Raw genomic sequence first — 20,418 nt, 5'->3', positions numbered from 1 at the left:
CGGTATCACGGTACTATGAATCGATCTCTGCATAGCTGCTAGCATGAAGCATGTTAACATATGCTAACATAACCAACCATTTATTTAGTTTAAATGAGAAAGTAAAGCATATATGAGCCAACTATTCCCAGATGAAGTGGTGACTCAACCGTCGGCTTGAAAATATGCCGCCGAAGATCTATGAACAAGACACTGTGTAAAAAGTTGAGTGTCGACTAGGGGTAACGACAAAATACCTTGTTTTTGGAGATCGTAGTTGGATGGGTGCGGGATCGAGCTTAGAGTCAGCTGGATCGAGGTTTGGGTTGCGCATGTTGCATTATGGCCCCAACTATATGTGGCTAGTACAAAGTGGCTAGTCAAGACCCCTCCATGACTGTGGCGGTGCGCCGCAATACCTGGCCGTTTGGTTGGCGAAGAAAAAAAGTTAAAGAAATTTATGTGGAAAGAACTGTGGTGCTCTCACGAATCTTCAATTCCAACCTTCAACATCCACCCCACGGTATCCTTCGTTCGAAACGGTCCGATATCCTACGATAACCATTTTACCTAAGCTCTCTCGAATACCTACTTCGGTGGCCTAAGAATCGATTCTATAGCAGCATTTAGCTGAATTTCTATACCTCGACCACAATGTCGGACTCTGAAGAACCACAGCAAAAGACCGTTATCGGTATAGCCTTTGGCAATTCTAACAGCTCTATCGCCTTTACCTCACCTGTAGGTAGATCTAAGTCTAAAACGTTTTTCGAAAAATTTGCTAATTGAATTGGTCTGATAGGATGGAAAAGCTGAAGTCATTGCCAACGAAGAAGGAGGTATGATTATCATATACATCCATTGTATTTTTCGGTCGAAGGATATCGATTGTCTAACGAGGTTACTACAACTTTAGATCGTCAAATTCCATCGGCATTGTCTTACGTTGGAGACGAGGAGTACCATGGTGCCCAGGCGAAGTCGCACTTGATCAGGAATCCAAAGAACACGATCGCATACTTCAGAGACTTCCTAGGGAAATCGTATGTCATGATTACCATTGGCAGTCGGATAAAATGCATTTGTATTGACTGCTTTGCCATAGTTTCGCCGATATTGATCCTACAAATGCCCATTCTTCTGCCCACCCAATCCAGCACGAAACCGGCGTCGCATTTTTGGTTGAAGAAAAGACTGATGCCGAGCCATCCACACTCACTGTTTCCGAGATTACCACCCGCCATATCAAGCGTCTCCAAGAGTCCGCTTCCGATTTCCTTGGAAAGAAAATCGATGGTTGTGTAATTACTGTTCCTACAGATTTCTCGGAGGCACAACGGAGACTCCTTGCTGAGGCTTCGAAGGCATCTGGACTCGAGGTCCTTCAAGTTATCCAGGAGCCGGTGGCTTCTCTCCTTGCTTATACTGCTCGTGAAGAAACCTCGCATCCAGCTGATAAGACTGTCCTTGTCCTTGATATCGGTGGTACTCGTACTGATGCCGCTGTTATTGCTTCTCGCGGTGGAATGTTCACTCTTCTTGCTACCCAGCATGACTACGAACTCGGTGGCCGTCAATTCGATGATGCTCTAGTTGACCACTTCAGCAAGGAGTTCATCAAGAAACACAAGACTGATCCTCGTGAGAATGAACGTTCCTTGGCAAAATTGAGACTTGAATGCGAGGCTACCAAGAAGACATTGAGCTTGTCAACTTCTGCTCAAATCAGCATCGAAAGTTTGGCAGGTGGCTTCGATTTCCATTCGACAGTCAATAGGTTAAGATTCGATCTATTGTCCAAGAAATTGGTTGATCAGATCGTTGGATTGGTTGAGAGTGTGGTTAAGAAGGCCGGCATGGATTTGTCGGATATCAACGAGGTATTATCCGCGACGGAAATCCCAATATAAGAAAAAAAATTTTATAAAACTAACTTTGGTTCGAAGGTTATCCTTGCCGGTGGTAGTTCCCACACCCCCAAGATCGCCTCCAGAATCCAACAACTCTTCCCATCCACCACAGCCGTTCAGGCACCTGCCACTAATCCAAATGCCTTGAACCCCTCGGAACTCAGCGCCCGTGGCGCAGCCATTCAAGCATCCTTGATCGCTGAATTTGAGGCAGAGGATATCGAACAGTCTACACACCCCGCTGTCACCGTCACCCCTCACCTTGCCAAGCCCATTGGTGTGGTCATCCATTCCCCGGAAGGTGACGAGGGCAAAGCCGAGGACAAGGTTTATGTCTTCCTTGACGCTGAGACGGCTGTTCCCGCACGAAGAACCGCTACCTTTGTCGGAACAAATGTTGGAGGAGACGTTTTGATCCGTGTTGTTGAGGCGAAGAAAGAAAGTGTCGATGTTACCCCTCCAAAGGAGGTTAAGGAGAAGGCCGCTGATGAGGATGATGAAGATGACGACGATGATGATGAAGAGGAAGAGGAAGAAAAGGTTATCAAGCGAGTCACAGAGGTCGAGAAGGTCATCGCTGAAGCCCTATTGAAGGATGTGAAGAAGGGACAGAAGGTTGAAGTTATGTTGAACGTTGCAGGTGATCTTACATTGACTATCACAGCGAGAGTTGTTGGTGGTAAGGGTGGTATCAGAGGTACTGTTCCCGGACGGGCGCAGTAAATAAGTTTCAATCGTGGATATGACTTCCAGAGACCATGGTGGATGAAGAGGGATTGGGGTTCCATATTTCTCGGATGTGCTTCTTCGTCTTCTTCTTCTTCTATACTTCTGTGTGTCTATTTTATTTACTTTCCCTTGATCTCATTGGAAATATACATGGAGTTGCTCTTTTTTGTCTACCAAAATAAATAGGGTAACTAGAGGAGGGTGGCGTCCGTCTACATAGCTTGAATTCATGATATAGAAGTTAACGATAAAAAAATATTTGCATCGCCGGTTCCGAAGTGTTTTGTATAGATGGAATTCTCGATTTCATTGTAAATGATCCTAAATAGACCTATATATATAACACGCTTTTGTTTAAGTCCATTGATTTTATCAAAGGCTGCTCTAGACTTTTTTTTTTTTTTTTTGTGAATGGAATAAGGGCAGTGTTCGGGATCAAGGAAACCATCCAAAAAGAGAGCGAATAGAAATTGTGATAGTTAAAGAGAAGCCGATCAAACGACTTTGTGAATTGAATAGAAAGTTGATAATGAAATAGACTGTCCACAAAAGAAATGACAATAAAACTCAAGAAGTAACGCCATGAAAGTTCACAAGACAAAAAAGAAACCATACACCACCTTAACATGTCCCGCATTTCCAATACTCATTCGACACCATGACACCAAAATCCAAGAAATCAACAAAAAAAAAAATTGTACAAAAGAACTTAAACATTTGTGAATTTCTACTACTTCATAGTCCATCCAACGGGTATCCTCAATCCCAATAGTAGTCCTGTTCTCCAACTCCCGCTTCGCCTTTGATCAGCCTCCTCAGTACTCACTATCCCATTTCTATCATAATCCGCAACAACCTCCAACCCTCGCCTTACGACTTCATCTTGGAAGCTATATCTTCTTCTATTCCTATTCCGACAACTTGAATTCTCCGATGCCTTGCGAAGTAAACTTTTCCCTTTCCCTAACGGTGTAGAAATCAACTGCCCATGTGCATCTGCCGTTGAAGTTGGAGAAGTTGGTAGAGGGCTTATGGTTGTGCTGCTTAATACAGAAGAAGAAGTAGTAGGAGTAGTGGGAGAATTATCAATTGGAGAATTGAATAACGAGCAAGGTAGAGGAGAACGTAGACTCCTTCGTCGTCGTGCAGAGCGTTGTATATCCTCGAAGTTAACAAATGTAGCGATCGTTTCTAGAGTTTGTCGACGGGCTCTTGGTGGGGGCGGGGTTAGGATTTCTACAGTGTTTGGAATGACAATTGGAGGAGGCGTAGTAGACGCTTTTGATTTTATGGTCAATTCGTCGTCATCGTCTGAATGGTGTGAGTCTAGCATCCATGATAGAACACCGACGGTGAATATGAAGAAGACAATATTGGCGATCTGCCAGAACGTAAGATTTTGTAGAGGTAGTGGGATTGTTATCGGCGGAAAATTTAAGGAGATAGATTGTACGAGGCCAAAGGAAAATGGAAGTTGAGAGTTAAATATCTGGCTGGTATAGAGTGAGAAGTCTATTGGACTTGCCGGAGCAGCTGGGAGGAGAGTTGGAATTGTATTGAGAGAAGACATGGCGGTGCTGTAGAAATTCGAGGCTGCGGTGACGGACTGCGAGAAGAGGGAAGCCATGGTTATTCCTCTATCTCAAGTAACAAGTTGATCAAGAGATATGAGGTTGAGGCAACCGATCGATGTATGGATATAAATATTAACTTTCTTCACAGAAAGCTTGATATCCGTTGACGTCGAAGAGTCCGAATTGGGGGATCTCTGCGCTGCGTTGCGTGTGGTTGGAAACGTGCGGCAGGTGGTTAGAGTTCGACAGGGAAGACGTCGCGAGTCTGTGCGACTTTCTTGATTGGAATGTCGAAGTCAAATTGTTGATCGGTCTGGTTGACGGCCCGTAAGTATAAAGAATACCACCAAAACTCCTCCGATTGGCATCGATGATGGCCGTTTCCTGCGGTATCTGAAAGAAATATGGTCTAAGTATGGGGAAGAAAAATGCAAAAGACGGTGGATTTAATATTTAGGAGATTGGGGCCAAATTAAAGATTTCTTGAAATGATAAACAGCGATCCAAGGGGAGCAATTATATTCGTCCCCCTTGAGAGCCAAGGCTTGACGGGCAACAAAACGGTATCAAAGCGCGGACCCAAAACCTTTCGGTGGGTTTTTTGCCTTCACACCTTGTTTTCGGTTACCGTTGGTCGCTCCTTCCCGGCGATTGGTTCGTGTGGGTCCTTGCAACTGAAGAGACTGTCAAGAAAGTTCTTCTAGTGTTCAAAATGTTGGAAGGCAGAAGAGCCGGTATTAGGTAAAAGTTACAATCTATATCGATCGAAACTAGATGGACTTCAGGCCGAAAACCGAGAATCTTCCGCCCATCCGTTTGGACTTTGAGCGAAGAAGATGAAGCGGGACTTTTCTGGCGTCGATGGGTTATCCTTGTGCCCTGGCCCGTCAATTAACTTCTGTCCTTGATCCTGTGTATAAGGCGAGGCAAAAGTAGAAAACCACGCAAGCCGCAAGTACGCAAGCCGCTGGAAGTTTAAGTTCCTTTTGGTTTCGCTTTCTAAGATAGTGGGGTGTAAGATACACTTTGAAGCCGAGCCGCTTGGTTCTGTTGATTGTGAAGAACAGGCAAGTCGAGTGATTTGTTATCAACGACTTGGAGGGGCTAATATTTTGGTACCGTAATCGAAGCCGTGCCTCGTTTCAACCTCAAAACTTTTTCTTTATCAGAGGTCCAAGCCGAAGGAATTCACCGCCAAAATAATGCTATGGATTCAGTGAGTACCTTGCAAGTTGTGAAGTTTTCCGCAACCGTATCTAAGCCAGAGGGGGAAGGGAAAAAACAATTCGGTACAATGTGGCCCTAGAATGACTCCTTCAAAATGTCTCTCGCGGGTGTCTACGATAAGCTACTACAAACAACCCGGCTCTATGCGGGCCCGTTTTTGAACGGAAAGTCGAGCCAGGTTTATCGCTGAATGGTGTGGTAGTCAATATCAATTTCGCGATTTTCTTCCCCCTTCCAAGTCGATGCTGGAGTTGCAACTACCGTGCGCCCAAGACGTCGAAACGGCGCATATATGCAATGCACTGTACTCTTTCGGCATGCATCAAAACGGTCAAGTTTTTTGTTTGCTAGGGCTTTTGGTTGGTTGGATTTAGTTCGTATAAGAAACAGTACATCTCCCACGGCTGTATAAACAGCGTATAAGGCTGTACTTATACAAATCTGTTGGAAGTCTTACAAGTCTGCAATTGCATGCGACAAGGGAAAGCGAGATGTACTGGTACGCAGGAGCCATACTCTTTTTCTGGGATACGGTATTTTCAACGGCCTTCTTTACTCTTGCGAAATGCCAATCAGTTGCATGTAATTGCATGATGCAATAAAAGACCATCTGTTATACGTTAAGTATCTAAGTACTTAGGTATTATTTCATGAATTCAGAGTCCCCCTGGAGCAAGGAATGTGGTAAATTCCGGTCATTGATGTCGAGTGGTCTCCACGAGTAATTGGTAAGTTGGTATGCAACCGAAACCGAACCCGTCGAAACAGTCAGTAGCAGGGCGGAGTAGGTATTGGCGATTCCCTTGTTCCTAGCGCCATTCTACCTTTCATGAAGTATCTTTGTCTCGAGACTGCGAGGGGTGAGAAAGGTTGCCCCTCCATGATCCAAGGCACAAACATGCAAGCTAGCCAATCAGACTAAAGGATCTAGGCCATGGTTCGACTTACACTTACTCGACGCATATAAAATTTTCTCAGCCACCAAAAAAAAGTATTTGAGACAGTACTCTTTCGAATTCTTCTTGACTCTAACCTGCTGAAAATGATCTGAATAACATACTACAACTCACAATTATTAATTGAATTTATAATATATATTGAGGAGTTGGCTTGGTATTCCGCTTACCCTAATTAATGTTTGAATTCCTCCGACTGTTCGCAAATAAGACACAAAATAAAATCATTAATCATGGAATACCATATGGATCCATATCCTACAATCAATTGCGTAATCAACTAGCCTTGGGGGGCCTTTTAGTTATTTTGTTCTTGGAGGGGGGAATTTAAAATAGGATTCTTGAGACTTCGAAGTCAATGGAACAAGCCTTGGGATAGATGAATCAAGACACCGGCTACGAAAATCAAGATGCCGAAATGTTAAATTCCGTGACCCGAAATCTCTCAACATGAAAATCAAGCAGGTATGAAACAACGAGCCACACCTTTCCCTCAAAACCTCAAGCCATCCCGACCCACGTTGATATTGTCGCATGTTATCAATACGGCACAGAGATAGTGGCTAATCCCAGTAGAGAAGATTACCAGTGCAGAGCGAATCTCAGTTTATGCATTGATATTTTGGGTATATATTTTTTCTTCTTTTCCTTTTGTGAAATTAATTGTTTGGCGATATAGTATCAAGTCCAACAATAGGATTCTCCACATGTGTAAAAATATACCATTCTCTATCTGATCTGTTATTTTTACGAGCTACGAACAAGGGCATCTACATACGCCATTAGGGAAGTCGAAGCGTCGTTTTCGTCGAAAACGGTTGGATTCTGAAGTACAAGAAGACTCAGTTGCAAGTGGGGGTTTCCAAGGGGCTAGATCTAGAGCTCTCCAAATCGTGATAGTGATATAAGATAGTATACGAGGTCTCGGAAGCATTCTCGTTCGCTTTTGGGCATTGGCGACATTGAAATCCTATGGGCTTCTTTTGCCAACTGGTTAACTTACCCAAGCCTCCTAGACCTAGTCGAGCTAGGGAAATATCTACGCAAACGGCACAGGCAGCCTTATCGTAAGGAAAGCCAACACCAACTAAGCAGTTAACAAGGGTTTAACACACCTGTCTAAGGGCTGGTAGCGAAGCTAAAAGCGGGTCGAAAAAGCGAATATCAACAGAGATCACGATTTTCGAGGGGATTCCTTGTTCCGTGCGTCTTACTTGTAACGGATATACGTATTATACGTATGCGGGTCTTAGCTCTTTAGATTTGGCTAGTGGGTAGGAATTTAGCTGGGGGGCCTTTTTTTCTTTTCGATTTGTTCAGCATTCGATTCGAGCTTGCAATTGCACTTTGTTAACCGGCCCGCTTTAGCTTTCCAAGATCCTAAGCTGAGTGCTCGGGTGCCCCGATTGTCAATTCGGTTCACAATGCAATTGGTCTCACGGAACTCCCCACCCGATACGATTGACCTCGATTTTCCCTGGCTACATGTTGCATACGGGACTTATGCATACAACGTTCTTGAAGGGAGGTCAATGCGGCACTGTGCAGCTCTGTACGTACAGCCTAGCCACGGGCTACATGCTACATACATCACGCACGGGACAAATGCAATGTTGGTTCTTCGATATTGACATCCCATGGATCCACTTGCAACAGCAACACACATTTTTAGAAGCTTCCCAGTGCTCATCAGGTTAGCTTCATGACCGAGCTTGCGAATTCTCCCTCATAATGACGTTTTGGTAATGAGAGCTAAAAAATCGAGCGAATGGAGTAGATACTTGTATTATTCTTTCTTTAGGATTATAGGGATCGATTGATCAATTGAAATTGCCCCCCAGTCTTATAGTTTTAAGTCGAGCTAGTGCCTAACGTTTCGACAAGTCGGTTTAAGGTACGCATCGTATGAGGTATATACAATTGAATGACACTGTGATACGACCAGATGGATACTTATTTGCAATGAATTGAAGATTAATCGCAAGCTGAAGGCTACGTAGTAAGGGAATAATCTGGCAACATGTAAGAAGGTCACATCACATAAGCCCGATATGACATATGTCGCCTATCACTATCACAGGCCAAAAACAACTAATCCTTCCGATAAGACATCCAACGCTCAAAAAACCCTATCGGAAAGATAACCCCCTTCCGAACCTAACCAGGAGTTTCGTTTATGCTGGCTCTCCCGAAGGACCCGTAATCGTCTGTGACAATGGTGGCGGAGACCCAAAGTTCGGTGTGCCATCAGAATTCCAGTTGACCTTTTGAGCCATGGTATATCGGTTACCATCACATGCGCCGTTGGAGTTACCAGTGGCATGATAGACGTTCCAGGTTTCTTTGCCATCAGGACTTGTGAAGAATCTATATTTTTTTTTGCATAGTAATGTTAGAGACTACCTTCCCATAATCGCCTGGAAGTGTTATTGTAAAAATATATTGGCTTACCCATTATGTCCGGCTCCGTAATTCCCATTAGCGCCCTGGAATACAGGCCCCTTCTTCGTCCAACTGCTCGCCTGCAATGGATCACCACTACCCTTGTACGTTAACAATCCAAGTTGATAACTACTCGTCCAACAATACGAAGCCGAAAACACAATCATAGTCTTCCCACCGCCATACAAAGCCGCAGGACCTTCGTTAACCGCGCCTCCGACAATTTCCCATGAATTTGTGGGTTCCGAGAGTAAATATGGTGTTTGAATGGTATACGGATTACTCATTTTAGCAATATACATCGACTGCCTCCCCGCTGGTGAAAAGCGGGACCAGACGAGGTAGTATGCATCTGGGAATCTAAGGATCGATCCATCGATTCCCCAGATACCAGATTCGAGAGCCCGTTTGTAAGTATATCTATCAAGGATGTTGGTTCCACCTTCGAGGACATGCATGCGCTGACCGCCACAGCATTCTTGCGTGCCAGCGGTGTAGTATAAATACCATCTATTATCAAGCCAATGGACTTCTGGAGCCCAGAAGTTACCGGAGCGGGAGGCAGTACTGTCGGTCCAGATTGTAGTTGGAGAGGCAGTTTTGAGACCAGCTAAGGTGGTAGCACGGGTGACTTGGATATTCGTCCAAGTTGTCGTTAGAAGGTGGTAGTACCCACCAGTATAGACGATGAAAGGATCGGATCCATTGGGGTTCTTGAGAGGATTCTGGAAGTTGCGGGCATCAACTATGGAGAGGGAGAATGCAAGCCAGGTGGCTGCTGTGGACAGAAACTTTAAGCCAAACATTCTGCTGATGTCGTGCTTGTTATTTAGACTCTCTGTGCAACTTCATGAATTCAGAGTTGAGGAATATCAGAAACAATGAGCGGGTCCATGACTTCTTATAGGCAATGCACCTTGAACGGCCATTCCATAGCTTCTCACTATGCTGGCTCGTATATTTAACGTCAACACTGTGCCTTCTTTCTTTCTTTCTTTCAAGCCTTAAATTCTCATCTTCATGTACGCAATGCCCTCTCCATCATGTCTAATCTGGAGAAACTTCGACCGCTCAATCCGCCCGGTTAAAAACGAAACCGGACAATAAACCGCCTCCAAGCCAGGGAGCGACTCGATCCGAACATCTGTACTGCGTCTATTAACATCCCAATATATCTGGATCGCTTGCGATTTGTGGAAAATTAGTATACTCCGACCAGGAACAGGATTCTGGGGTAATAGCGAATAACCACTAACCACGGATCGACCGTCTAGGAATTCGAAAGTGGAGTAGGAAAGGCGTCCACCCGGCCCGATTAAGCTTAAAGCTAGCTCTAACTTTTCGTCTCCTTAGATTTTGACTCTACATATATAGAAATGGATCATATATTCACAACTTCTAAACCTCGGTTAGTGTGTCGTTAAAAGATGTAAAGTTTGGTTTATGTGCAACAACTGTGGGGAAATATCCCGGAGAGACGGACCGTTCCCCTGCATGACGACTTGAGATTTAGCCTGCGGCTGCAGCGCTGGAATTTCGACATCTTGCCCTATACTACTTAAAGATGCCGACAGTAATCGAGCGCGAGAGAAATCATGTTAGGTATATATATAGTCCATGGCTCCACATGTAGCTACCAAGAACGTTGGGGCCCCATATCTACCTAAATTGTTTAAACGATGGTATAATATCGCCAATTGGTTAATACTGAAGTATCAGCCGCGCCAATGTTAAGTAATTATAAAGCCTCAAACCGATCCACAAGTATCTCTCATTTCGAGCTAGCTGTGGTATTTTACTCTTTCAACACAAATGCATTATCACTAACTCGTGAGAGGCTGGCCTAGGAATCAGAACCTTGGAACACCCTCTGCGTGAAGATATATATATTCGAAATGTGCACGATTTGATTAATCTCTTCAGTAACTACACTATAAACTTAGTAATATGAATATATATAAATCCCCATACACAAAATGTTGAGTATCTTACGATCAAAAACGAAAATTGAAAACCGGATATCTCCGCCCAAAGATCCCTGCCAACCCGTTCGCACCAATACAATATGCGTCTAGAATCCCGTCAGTTTGACATTAACCAATGAATTGCATGCATTGGGATTCGCGTGTCGCATCATCGATAACAAATGTTGCCTGAAGTTTTGTTTTGTACAAGTTAACTATGGAGTAACGTATCAGCTTTAAGGATCTATAAATATGTAGATATAGCTATACAGAGGGGGGGGAGTGACATTAAGTTAGCTTGTCAGCTAGGGAGGTATCGAGTTTTATTTAATATTCCCCGCGAGGTTCACTTAAATTTCTAAGTCTACAAATCGATCGCGATTAATCAAATATCGATACCAGTAAACCTCGATTTTAATCAAACGTTAAATTTACAAAGATTTTCGCTCTGGGCCGCGGGTTGGCGTTAAAATACTAGTCCTTACGTGGTTCCGACTCCACTCAGCTCTTTTCTCGTAAACCAGCCCGCGCCCGCCCGCCCGCCTCCTGCCATGCGATGCCCGGTAGTTAAGCAGGTATTAAGAATCCCTAGAGATTGAATCCAACAGGAGGCCTATGAAGTTGAGCTCCAATTTAACCATCTCCGTTCGAATTCCTCGATTAACCAATTTCAATATATATTGGTCTCATTCCCAGAGGCATACGTATTTTACTAAGATGAATTATATATCTTATATTTAGATTGACACGCAAATATCTAGATAGATATTTACATTGAACAATTGCATACTACTCGTACCCACCATAATATTTATAGAGCCACTCCTGTTCTTAGACCCCATGGCATCAGGTCTACTCTATACACAAGGGAGCCGCCGGACATCTAGCGTCACCAGCGCCACCAGCACTTCCGAACCCAGATTTAAACCCCTCGCAGCCTTCCAATTCTTCGGCTTCTCCATTTACCTAGCTTACAAGCCTACCAACCTCATTGACTGCGATAGTTTTTGCAAAAATGTAGGGTATGGCTTAAGATTACTCGGGAAACAAAATGGTTTGGATGTTTTGGTGGTTAGTGTTCTCGCGTTACCTGTCGTGTTAGCCTACCTTTGGGTATTCTTGGTGGTGTTTGGATGGTCGGTTTATTACATATTGTGGTCGGTCCTTTGGGGGTTTTTGGTGGGGGTTATGGGGGGTGCTGTGGTTTTTGGTTTATTGGTCATCCTGGAGTCTCTTGAGGAGGCTCGTCTGAACAGTCAGTTGAGCTATAGCTAGATGTGCATTTCATTTCCGAATTTCGAGAATTCTTATTTCATCTATTAACTATTAGCTATTTGTATATCTTACCGAACCCAATGAACATATCTCGCAAACCCAATGCTACTTTTTACCAATGCAATGAATGTCAGTAACTAAGTACCTAATAATACTGAATATTCGAGTGACACCAACGCGAAATTCCCAACACCACGAACATCTACAATTCTCAAATTCAAAAACGTTTAGCTTTGTTCTCAAAAGGGGAGTCCTGTATCCCTCCGTTATACAATTCCAAGCAGAGATCCTATATACACCTCCCCAAAAGATACCTTATACCCAAATATAACCCCCCAAAGTATCAAGTTAAGTACTTAAGCAAGTATATACAGCTATCTTACACTCTACTGCACTCACTCCTACTCACTCAGCTCGCTCAGCTCACTCACTCACTCACTCAACATCCTGCTCCTTCCCCATCCTCCCTTTCTCCCTCGTATACCCCTCCACACTCTTCGCCAACTTCTTAAACGGCACTCTATTAATCTTCTTCCCCGCAAACTTGCCCGCCTTGGGTAACTCCACCTTCCTAGCATTATCCCATCCTTTCCTCCCATCCTTCTTCTTACTCTTCCCAACAGAAACAACACTCTTCTCCCCTTCCCTCTCCGCCCTCTCTTTCCTCCCTTCCCTTTCTCTTTCAATAACAACCTTCTTACTCTCCCTAACAACCTTAGTCTTCGCCCCCCAAACCCATAAATCCCCCCATCTGGCTTTTCTAGCATCAGTATAAGCCTTCTTACTAAAACTATTAGGAACAATCCACCTCTCCAAATCTCCATGAGCTGTACAAACATCGAGAGTAACGTGATGATCTCCCTTAATCGGTGGTAAAATCAGTCGCGGTTGGAGGTGCATATACCCCCTCTTCTGATCTTCCGAATACTCTTGATTAATTTTATCAACTTCCATGGGTAATAACTTCGGTTTCCTTGTTATTGCTTCCATTTCCGAAACTTCCCTTCGACGTTTCGCAACTCTTTGATCCACAGCCAGTGATTCATCCTTTTTGATACCTCGACGGACGGAGATGTAACTAAAGAATGCGTTTGTATGGTCGGTATACCCGGAGACTACTCTTTGGGCTATAATGGTTCGTTGGTATTTTTGGGGGAATTTGCAGATGTCGTTGGATTTGAAGATTGTTCGTTGATTGGTGTGCATTGGACATTCGTTGTGGTTGGTACAAGGGGCAATGATCATTCCGTCTTCGAGTTTTTCCGCTAACGTGGAATTTGCGACTTCCTTTGCGGTAAGTTTTGGTGTTACCTGTCCTAATCCTAGAACATCTTCTTCGATGGGAGCGGAGATATCGTCGAATTCTTCTGAACCATCTTGGGAGGGGTCTTTCTTTTTCTCTGATAAGGGGGATTTTATCCATTTTCGAAGTAGTCGTTGCCTTGCGCTAGCTATGTTGTTGAAACCGTCGATGTTTCCTAGTTCGACGAGGCAGAGGACGCCGCCGGGGGTGAGGAGTTGCCAGAGATTGTCGATGTGGTGTTTGAAGAGGTTTTCTTTTTTGATGTGTTCGAGGGTGTAGCTTGCGAAGATGAGGTCGTAGCTACGTTTCGGGTTTATGGGGGGTTGTTTTTTGTCTTCTGTTTCTTGGGATGGAGATTGTGACGACGACGACGATGATGGTTCATCTTGCCAGGTTATTTCGCCGATGTCTTCATCAACATCAGTTGCTCCCTTGCTAGCTTTCGAGAACTGTGATAGCCCGGAATCGTCCCATTTAACATTCCCATAAGCCGCCGAAAAATACGGCACTCGAGGCAAGAAAGTCGTATTGGCCAATACCTTCGACGCAAGATTCCTAACATGCGGAGAAGCCGTCACAACCGTCGCCTCAAACTTGAAATCTTCATCCAAACTAGCGGCTTTAATACCCTCGACTCCATGACCCCAATCCCAAGTCCCATCCGCCTCTCCACTAGAAACAATCTCATCCCCTTCAAATCTCTCCATCGAGGAATCTTCTGATGAAGAATTCTCGTGTAACCGTCTCTCCTCCTCCGCCATATTCTGAGCCTTCACGATATCCCCCCAAGCCAAAATTCCAGCTCCACCACCTCCAACATCCAAAACCTTCTTAACACCCTTTGCCCATTCCCCACCAAGCCGTCTCCTAACTTCCGTCGCAACCCCCAAATTAACAGAATAAACCTCCGGCATAACAATTCCCAACCAAACCGCCGCATCCAATCTATCCCCCCTATGAGTCTCAGGACTAAGATTGGGATGATACCCACTTTTCCCACCCTTTGCGATTCCCTTAATCGTGCCCGCACCAGTGGGTGCTCTAATAGACGGAGGGTTATACAGAAACGCTCGTTCACGTAAATGCTCCAGTTTCGTATCCTTCAATAATGAAACCGTAGTATTTTGTAACGATTTCGGAACAAATACTGTAGACGGGTGAGTCGCAAACCGTCCTCGAAGGGTTAACGGATGTGTTCGGACGTATTCTTCCCCTTCTTCTCCCTTTTCTTTAGAATATAGCGTATCAAGCTCATTTGTGATCTCGGCAGCTGCAGCACGAGCATCAAGTAATGCTTGAACTTTCGCTTCTTCAATCGGATCTTTAAACGACGTCGGCGGTATAAACTCCGTCCCAATTTTCCCTTCCTTCCCGCCTTCTTCCTTTACCCCCTCCACAACCCCTCCCTCCTTTCCCTCCTTCCCCTCCATCACCACCTCTTCCTCCCCTTCCTCCCCCTTTTTCAACGGTCTCCCCTCCTCATCAACAGGACCATAATAACTCACAACCCCATTTTCAACCATATACCCACCTTCCTCTCCTTCCCCCCCACTTCTAACAGCATTAACCCCATCAACAACCAACACCGCTTCTTCAAATAACATTCCATCAGACATTAACCCCTCGATCTCCACCGTTTCATCAGCATTCCACAATCGCTTCGGTTCTCCATAGAGGGTAGTCCAAAGCCGTTGGTCTGATGATGAGAGTAATCCAGCAGGTAGAGTGTCCTGCCATTTTATTCGCAAGGATTTGATGTATGGTAGTGATGATGATGGGGAGATTGTTCCTTCGTTTTCTATTGTTGATTTTTCTTTTTGGGGTTGTTCTGTTGATGTTCCGTTCGTGGTAGTAGCTGTGGTGGAGGATTGTAATCTACCCCGAGTAGTGGAGAAACATCGACGGTAGGTAACTTGTAGTGGTGTAGTGGTGTTTCTGGAAGGATTCGTTAACCCCCCCACCACCGCCGTCGCTCGATGGTGCAAAACACGTGGATTATTCTGCTTTGAAAGGCGGGAGGAAAGTCGACAGAATAGACATATCGATTGAGGTGTCAATCGGCGTGCGGTCGACATCGTCACGCCTTTTTCTCTCTCTTTTTTTGACGCTTAAATTATATTGCCTGCATGGGAAAGTATGGTATGGTATGGTGGAGGGGTTGTGTAGTATAGAACGGTTGTGTTTTGTGGAGAAAGTTGTTGCGTTAAACATTTTTTTTCGCTTTCAACTCGACTTTTTGGCGGAAAAAGTCTGGGGCAATTGGAAGGCTGCTTATTGGCTGGGCGCAGGGTATCGACACTCAACATGCATATGCATGGGTAAGTACTTAGACAATGAACCAAGTATAATATATCATCACAGAAGCATCATGAAAAATGAATTCCCTTAAAACTATACACAAGAAGGATATAAAAAAAAGGAGGAAAAGGCTAAAAAAGAGGAAGTAAACCTAAAAGGTACCTAAGGAGCAAAACCAGAGGAGTAAAGAGGAGGAAGAGGAGTTAAGTGTAATAGTAGTGTAAAAGGTCATCCCGTCGTCCCAGTCCCATAACCCCTGCCATTTAATTATCCACTTTCTACCCTTCGTGGCAGCTTTTGATATAAAAGGTGTCTCCCTGCAGGTAGAAAACAAAAGACGACAGAAAAGAACACCCGTCAAAAGTTTGGTACGATATATATCCAGCATCGTTTTTTTGTAACAAAAAAAAAGAAGATACAAAAAAGGGAAAAACACTTTTAGGTACTAGATAAGACCCCCAATTTGCCTTTCAAAACAGAAAACTCAAAAAAGGCATTTACAATTCATCCTTGGCCGGGGCTTCTTCCTCGACGATAACCTAATAAAGTATTAGTAACAGTGGATGATGGATACTTGGGAAATATAATCAACTTACAGTTTCAGTAGCCTCTGGATGCTCAACCACAACAGTCTCGGTTTCAATAATGGTCTAAAATAAAGATTAATTAGAATCAAGACTGCCCAAAGCCAGTTAAAGTCTTAAACTTACCTCTGGTTCGACCCACTCAATAGCGGTCTCCTCGCCGTCTGGCCCAATCTCAACCGATGGTCTCTCCTCATCACTGGCGGCGGAAGCATCAGCAGGTGGCGCAGCCTCTCCCTGGGCTTCAAATTTCCTGCTCTTGGTATTCGCCTCGGCCTCAGCGGGTTCGGCAGACTCAACAGCCTCTCCACTTTCGGTAGCAGGCTCAACGGCCTCTGGATCGGCAGCTACGGTATCGCCGTTCTCAAGGGCTTCAACCTCGCCTTCCTCAACAAGAACTTCGTTTCCATCTTGATCAATAACGCGAGTCTTAGTTGCGTATTTGGTCTCAAAGGCGACACCCTCCTCCATGAGGGCCTTGACTTCTTCGTCGCTCAGGAGGTTTCCGTCTTGATCTCTGTACTCGACCTTCTCCTCTTGGCTGACAACAGAGCCGACGAGCTTAGCCTTGTCTTCAATCTTGGCTGCCTTGGAAGCTACAGGGGCTGCGTCCTGCTTCTCTCCGTCCTTAGAAACGGCAATCGGTTTGTGAACCTGAGCTTGTTCGCCGGCCTTGGCAGCGCCGCTGGCAGTAGCTGTACCAGCGGTACCACCAGCCTTGGACGGGGTATACTTTGAATATTGCTCGTAGTTATCAAAGAAGGTGTTGCAATCCCAATCCCACTTGGTGAAAAGCTTGACGCGCTTGCACTCAGCCTTGGTCCATTGGTTACCGTAGACAATTGGGCTGTACAACCAGAAGACAACAACGCTGGCGCTGAGGTATCCGATGGTAGCCAACAATGCGATAGAGGCATTAGCACGGAAGCCAGCAAAGTTGAGTCTTGCCCAAACGAAGTCCCAGATCTGGCACACGGCGACAATACCGAAGAAAAGAGCTGGGAAGTAGTGGTGCAAGAAGAGCTGACGCTTCATGAGGAAGAATGGGAAGTAGTGGAAAGCCCAGCCGAGAACACTGGCACCGATCTCGAAGTCGAATCGGCGGAAATTCTCAACATCGTAGTCCTTGAAGCCGCGTTGCCATCTGAGAAGAGCAATACCCTTGAAGAGAACATAGAGGATAATGGCACCAGTAGTGCTGTACCAAATGAGTGGGTTACCCATAAGGTAGATTTGACGGTGATCACGTCCCCAGAAGTTGATACCACGCTTGAGGAGTGGCCAAGAGTCGGGTCTGGAATCCCAGGCGTGGCTGTCGACCAAACCAGCGTTGGTCCTCCACATGACCTTCTGCAATTCCCAGAACTTTCCGAGGAAACCAGGATTTTTGTAGTTGGTCATTTCGACATCAGGTCCCTTAAGCTGTGGGTGAGCGTTCTGCTCAACAAACCAGACGGAGTTGGGTAGAGTACCACCCTTGGCGCAGGTAACTTCCTGTTGCTCATAACCCCAGCTTGGAAGCTTAACCTTGTGGGAGAACAAAACGCATCCAGTCATGACGTGAACAAGCTTGAAGCGAGTCTCGATGGTCCTGACACGTTCCTTAGCGACAGATCCCTTCGACATACTCTTGATGATCTCGATACGGAAGTAGTCGTTGGCGTCGCCGTCAAAGCCTTCATAACCGTAAGCAGATACCTCGTTTTGCCAATCGGCATCGGTGACGGGTGGTCTGACGTCATGGGAGTGAACTCTGCGGTGGGTGGGGTTGTGGTAGAGCTTGATGGTATCGCCGTCCTTGAGAAGAACTGGTGGAGAGATGGCATCGAATCCGCTAATACCGGAACCGCCTTCTGGCTTGGTAGTGTTCTCAACTATGAAGAAGTTGTTGTCGTCCTTGTGCGGGTAGAGAGTGATCTGCTGTTGCTTCGAGCCGCTAGGGTACATATGGTTGTGGGAGTGGAGGTATCCACCTTGGGTATTCCAGTGGCGGAGGGTAATCTTAGAACCGTAGGCGACGTCGGCTGGGACAGCCTTCATCTGCTTGGAGTTGAGGGTAGACTGGAACTGAGCAGACATGAAACCATCACCGTCACCAGGATTCTGGAGGCAGAGGAAGTGGATCCAGAACATGAACATGTAGAAGGCCATTGGGATGGCGATCAGGCAGAGCGCACGAGCGGCAACATGCTTGAACCAGAGCTGAACGGAGACGTTCTTGGTATCACCGAGAAGGAGCCAGAGCTGGAGAACGGTGATGCTACCGACCCAGGCAATTGTGAAGAGGCCGACCCACTTGACGGAGAGGGTAGCACCGAGACCGAGACCGCTGGCAGCCAACCAGAACCACCAGTTAGGGCCGAACCAAGCACCAGGTCCGAGAGCGTGCTGGTTCATAAAGGAGGTCCATGAGAGAGCGGTAATGGCGGTGAAACAGACGAGCGGGGAGTCCAAGAGGATCAATCTGGACTGAGTGATCAAGCCGTTTTCTACCAATAATATTAGTTTTCTGAAATATTGTATCTAGGAGGGAAAAAAACAAAACAAAAGAAGAGTAGCACCCACCGAAGGTAATGAAACCAGCGCCTAGGATGGCAGCAAAAGTCGAACATCCAGCAGCTTTGATTGTGAGGAAAGCGGTAGGGACGACGAAGATACCTAGGACGGCAGGTAGCAATCTCATGGCGACATATGGGACACCGGGTTCAAGGTAGTCCTTGCCGATTTCCTTGAAGTCGAAGGAGCCATCGAAGCCGGCGAGGAAACCAGCTAGGGTGATAAGAAGCTTGGCCAATGGAGGGTGGACGTCCATAAAGAACTTGCCCTTGATGTACTTGGTAGCGAAGCCGCCGAAGCTATGCGATAGTTAGCCAATTGTACGTCATACACGCGCCAATTTAAACACAATTTATGATTTTATTTTATTTTATTTATTTGATAGGAAGAGGTAAATGGATAGAAGGTGTAAAAGGAAAAAAGGATAACGTACTGGACTTCATCAAAGACGACAGAGGTAGGCTGGTGTATTCTGAAGAGACGGACAAAGACAGCGACAACGGTAAGAACGATGAGAATTGACCAGTCGGAGCTGGGAAGGCTGAAGATGTCAAAGTCCCTGATGGTTCCCCATGTTGACCAGTAATTGGATTTTGTGGAGGATGAAGCCGAAGCCTTACCAGACTTCTTCTTTGAGGAGGAGGAAGTTGCTGCCACGGATGGAGAAGCGGGAGTAGGCGACCGCGAGCGAGACCTGCCGCGGTCTGAGGCGTCGGCGGCGAGGTTGTGGGACTTCTTCTTAGTCGTCATTGTGACGACCTGTTACCTTTTTCACCTTTCTCACCTTTTACCTTTTATGGTCAGAGGTAGAGACAAGTAGAAGTTAGTAATGGTGATGATGGTGATGGTGATGACAACAATGGATGAGAAGAAGGGAGAAGGGAGAAGGGGAGAAGGGTTGGTGGATTCTTTATGGTCGAGGCAAAGTATGGGGCTAAAGTGTATCGTGTCTTTAATTGTGGTTGCAGCCGAACAGAACCCAAGTTAGCGGCGGAAATGGCAATTATGGCAATATGGCTAGATCGATAAAAGAAAAACGCCCCTCCAAATGCACCACCATTGGATTGCAGCCACTGGTAATTAAGTTATGGAACAAGCATCAGCCTTAATTTGGAAGGGCCCCAAAACGGTGGAGATTAATTATATTATTCGACTGGTGGTGTTCTTCTTGCAGACACCTGGCCTGTTCAGTGTCTCGTTCTCCTATTGATCCTTAGTAAGTACTACTAAGTATACATACACATGATACGATACATACTTCAGCATATGAATTTAAAGCCAAGAGCAGGGGCTGGGTTGCATTCGATAATTATTTCGCACCCGGGAACGTAATATAAAATAAATTACGGAATACTCTTTTTTTTCTATCGGTCAAGTCAATTGATTCACGATCATGATCTAGTCTTGTACTGTGCGGTAGACGGTCTATATACAGCAGTGGACGTATGTCGCTCATAAGAGACATATATCGACACGTCTACATATACACTACACTATGGTAGATGTAGGGCTGGGCTGAATGTGGCCTAATAATAATAATACCCCGGTCGGACTTGAAGCCAGATGTCTATTGTATCAGACCTGCACGAAAACAGCTGAAATAGCCAAGACTCCCTGAATC

The 20,418-nt window shown here is 45.4% G+C and overlaps 5 protein-coding genes across 5 annotated transcripts; 1 reads left to right on the top strand and 4 right to left on the bottom strand.

The window, feature by feature from the left end:
* Positions 1–633: 633 nt before the first annotated feature.
* AOL_s00079g236 (uncharacterized protein) lies at positions 634–2,612 on the top strand (the record flags this gene model as incomplete). The annotated part of the gene is made up of 5 exons (XM_011124111.1): positions 634–720; positions 782–818; positions 896–1,022; positions 1,085–1,859; positions 1,926–2,612. 5 exons carry the CDS (start codon positions 634–636, stop codon positions 2,610–2,612), a joined length of 1,713 nt encoding a protein of 570 aa, XP_011122413.1.
* Positions 2,613–3,327: 715 nt separating this feature from the next.
* AOL_s00079g235 (uncharacterized protein) lies at positions 3,328–4,245 on the bottom strand (the record flags this gene model as incomplete). Its single annotated transcript, XM_011124110.1, has 2 exons — positions 3,328–3,345; positions 3,445–4,245. The coding sequence occupies 2 exons, from the start codon at positions 4,243–4,245 to the stop codon at positions 3,328–3,330; spliced, it is 819 nt and encodes a 272-aa protein (XP_011122412.1).
* Positions 4,246–8,549: 4,304 nt separating this feature from the next.
* Positions 8,550–9,623, bottom strand: AOL_s00079g234 (uncharacterized protein; the record flags this gene model as incomplete). The annotated part of the gene is made up of 2 exons (XM_011124109.1): positions 8,550–8,742; positions 8,827–9,623. 2 exons carry the CDS (start codon positions 9,621–9,623, stop codon positions 8,550–8,552), a joined length of 990 nt encoding a protein of 329 aa, XP_011122411.1.
* A 2,868-nt stretch (positions 9,624–12,491) lies between these two features.
* On the bottom strand, positions 12,492–15,434 carry AOL_s00079g233 (uncharacterized protein; the record flags this gene model as incomplete). The annotated part of the gene is made up of 1 exon (XM_011124108.1): positions 12,492–15,434. The coding sequence occupies one exon, from the start codon at positions 15,432–15,434 to the stop codon at positions 12,492–12,494; it is 2,943 nt and encodes a 980-aa protein (XP_011122410.1).
* A 720-nt stretch (positions 15,435–16,154) lies between these two features.
* AOL_s00079g232 (uncharacterized protein) lies at positions 16,155–19,547 on the bottom strand (the record flags this gene model as incomplete). Its single annotated transcript, XM_011124107.1, has 5 exons — positions 16,155–16,196; positions 16,254–16,307; positions 16,368–18,730; positions 18,807–19,096; positions 19,231–19,547. 5 exons carry the CDS (start codon positions 19,545–19,547, stop codon positions 16,155–16,157), a joined length of 3,066 nt encoding a protein of 1,021 aa, XP_011122409.1.
* Positions 19,548–20,418: the final 871 nt, after the last annotated feature.

The sequence above is a fragment of the Orbilia oligospora genome, assembly GCF_000225545.1.
Source record: "Orbilia oligospora ATCC 24927 unplaced genomic scaffold scaffold00079, whole genome shotgun sequence".
Classification (NCBI taxonomy): domain Eukaryota; kingdom Fungi; phylum Ascomycota; class Orbiliomycetes; order Orbiliales; family Orbiliaceae; genus Orbilia; species Orbilia oligospora.
Note: the sequence above shows the minus strand (reverse complement) of the source record. Positions and strands in the feature narration are given on the sequence as shown.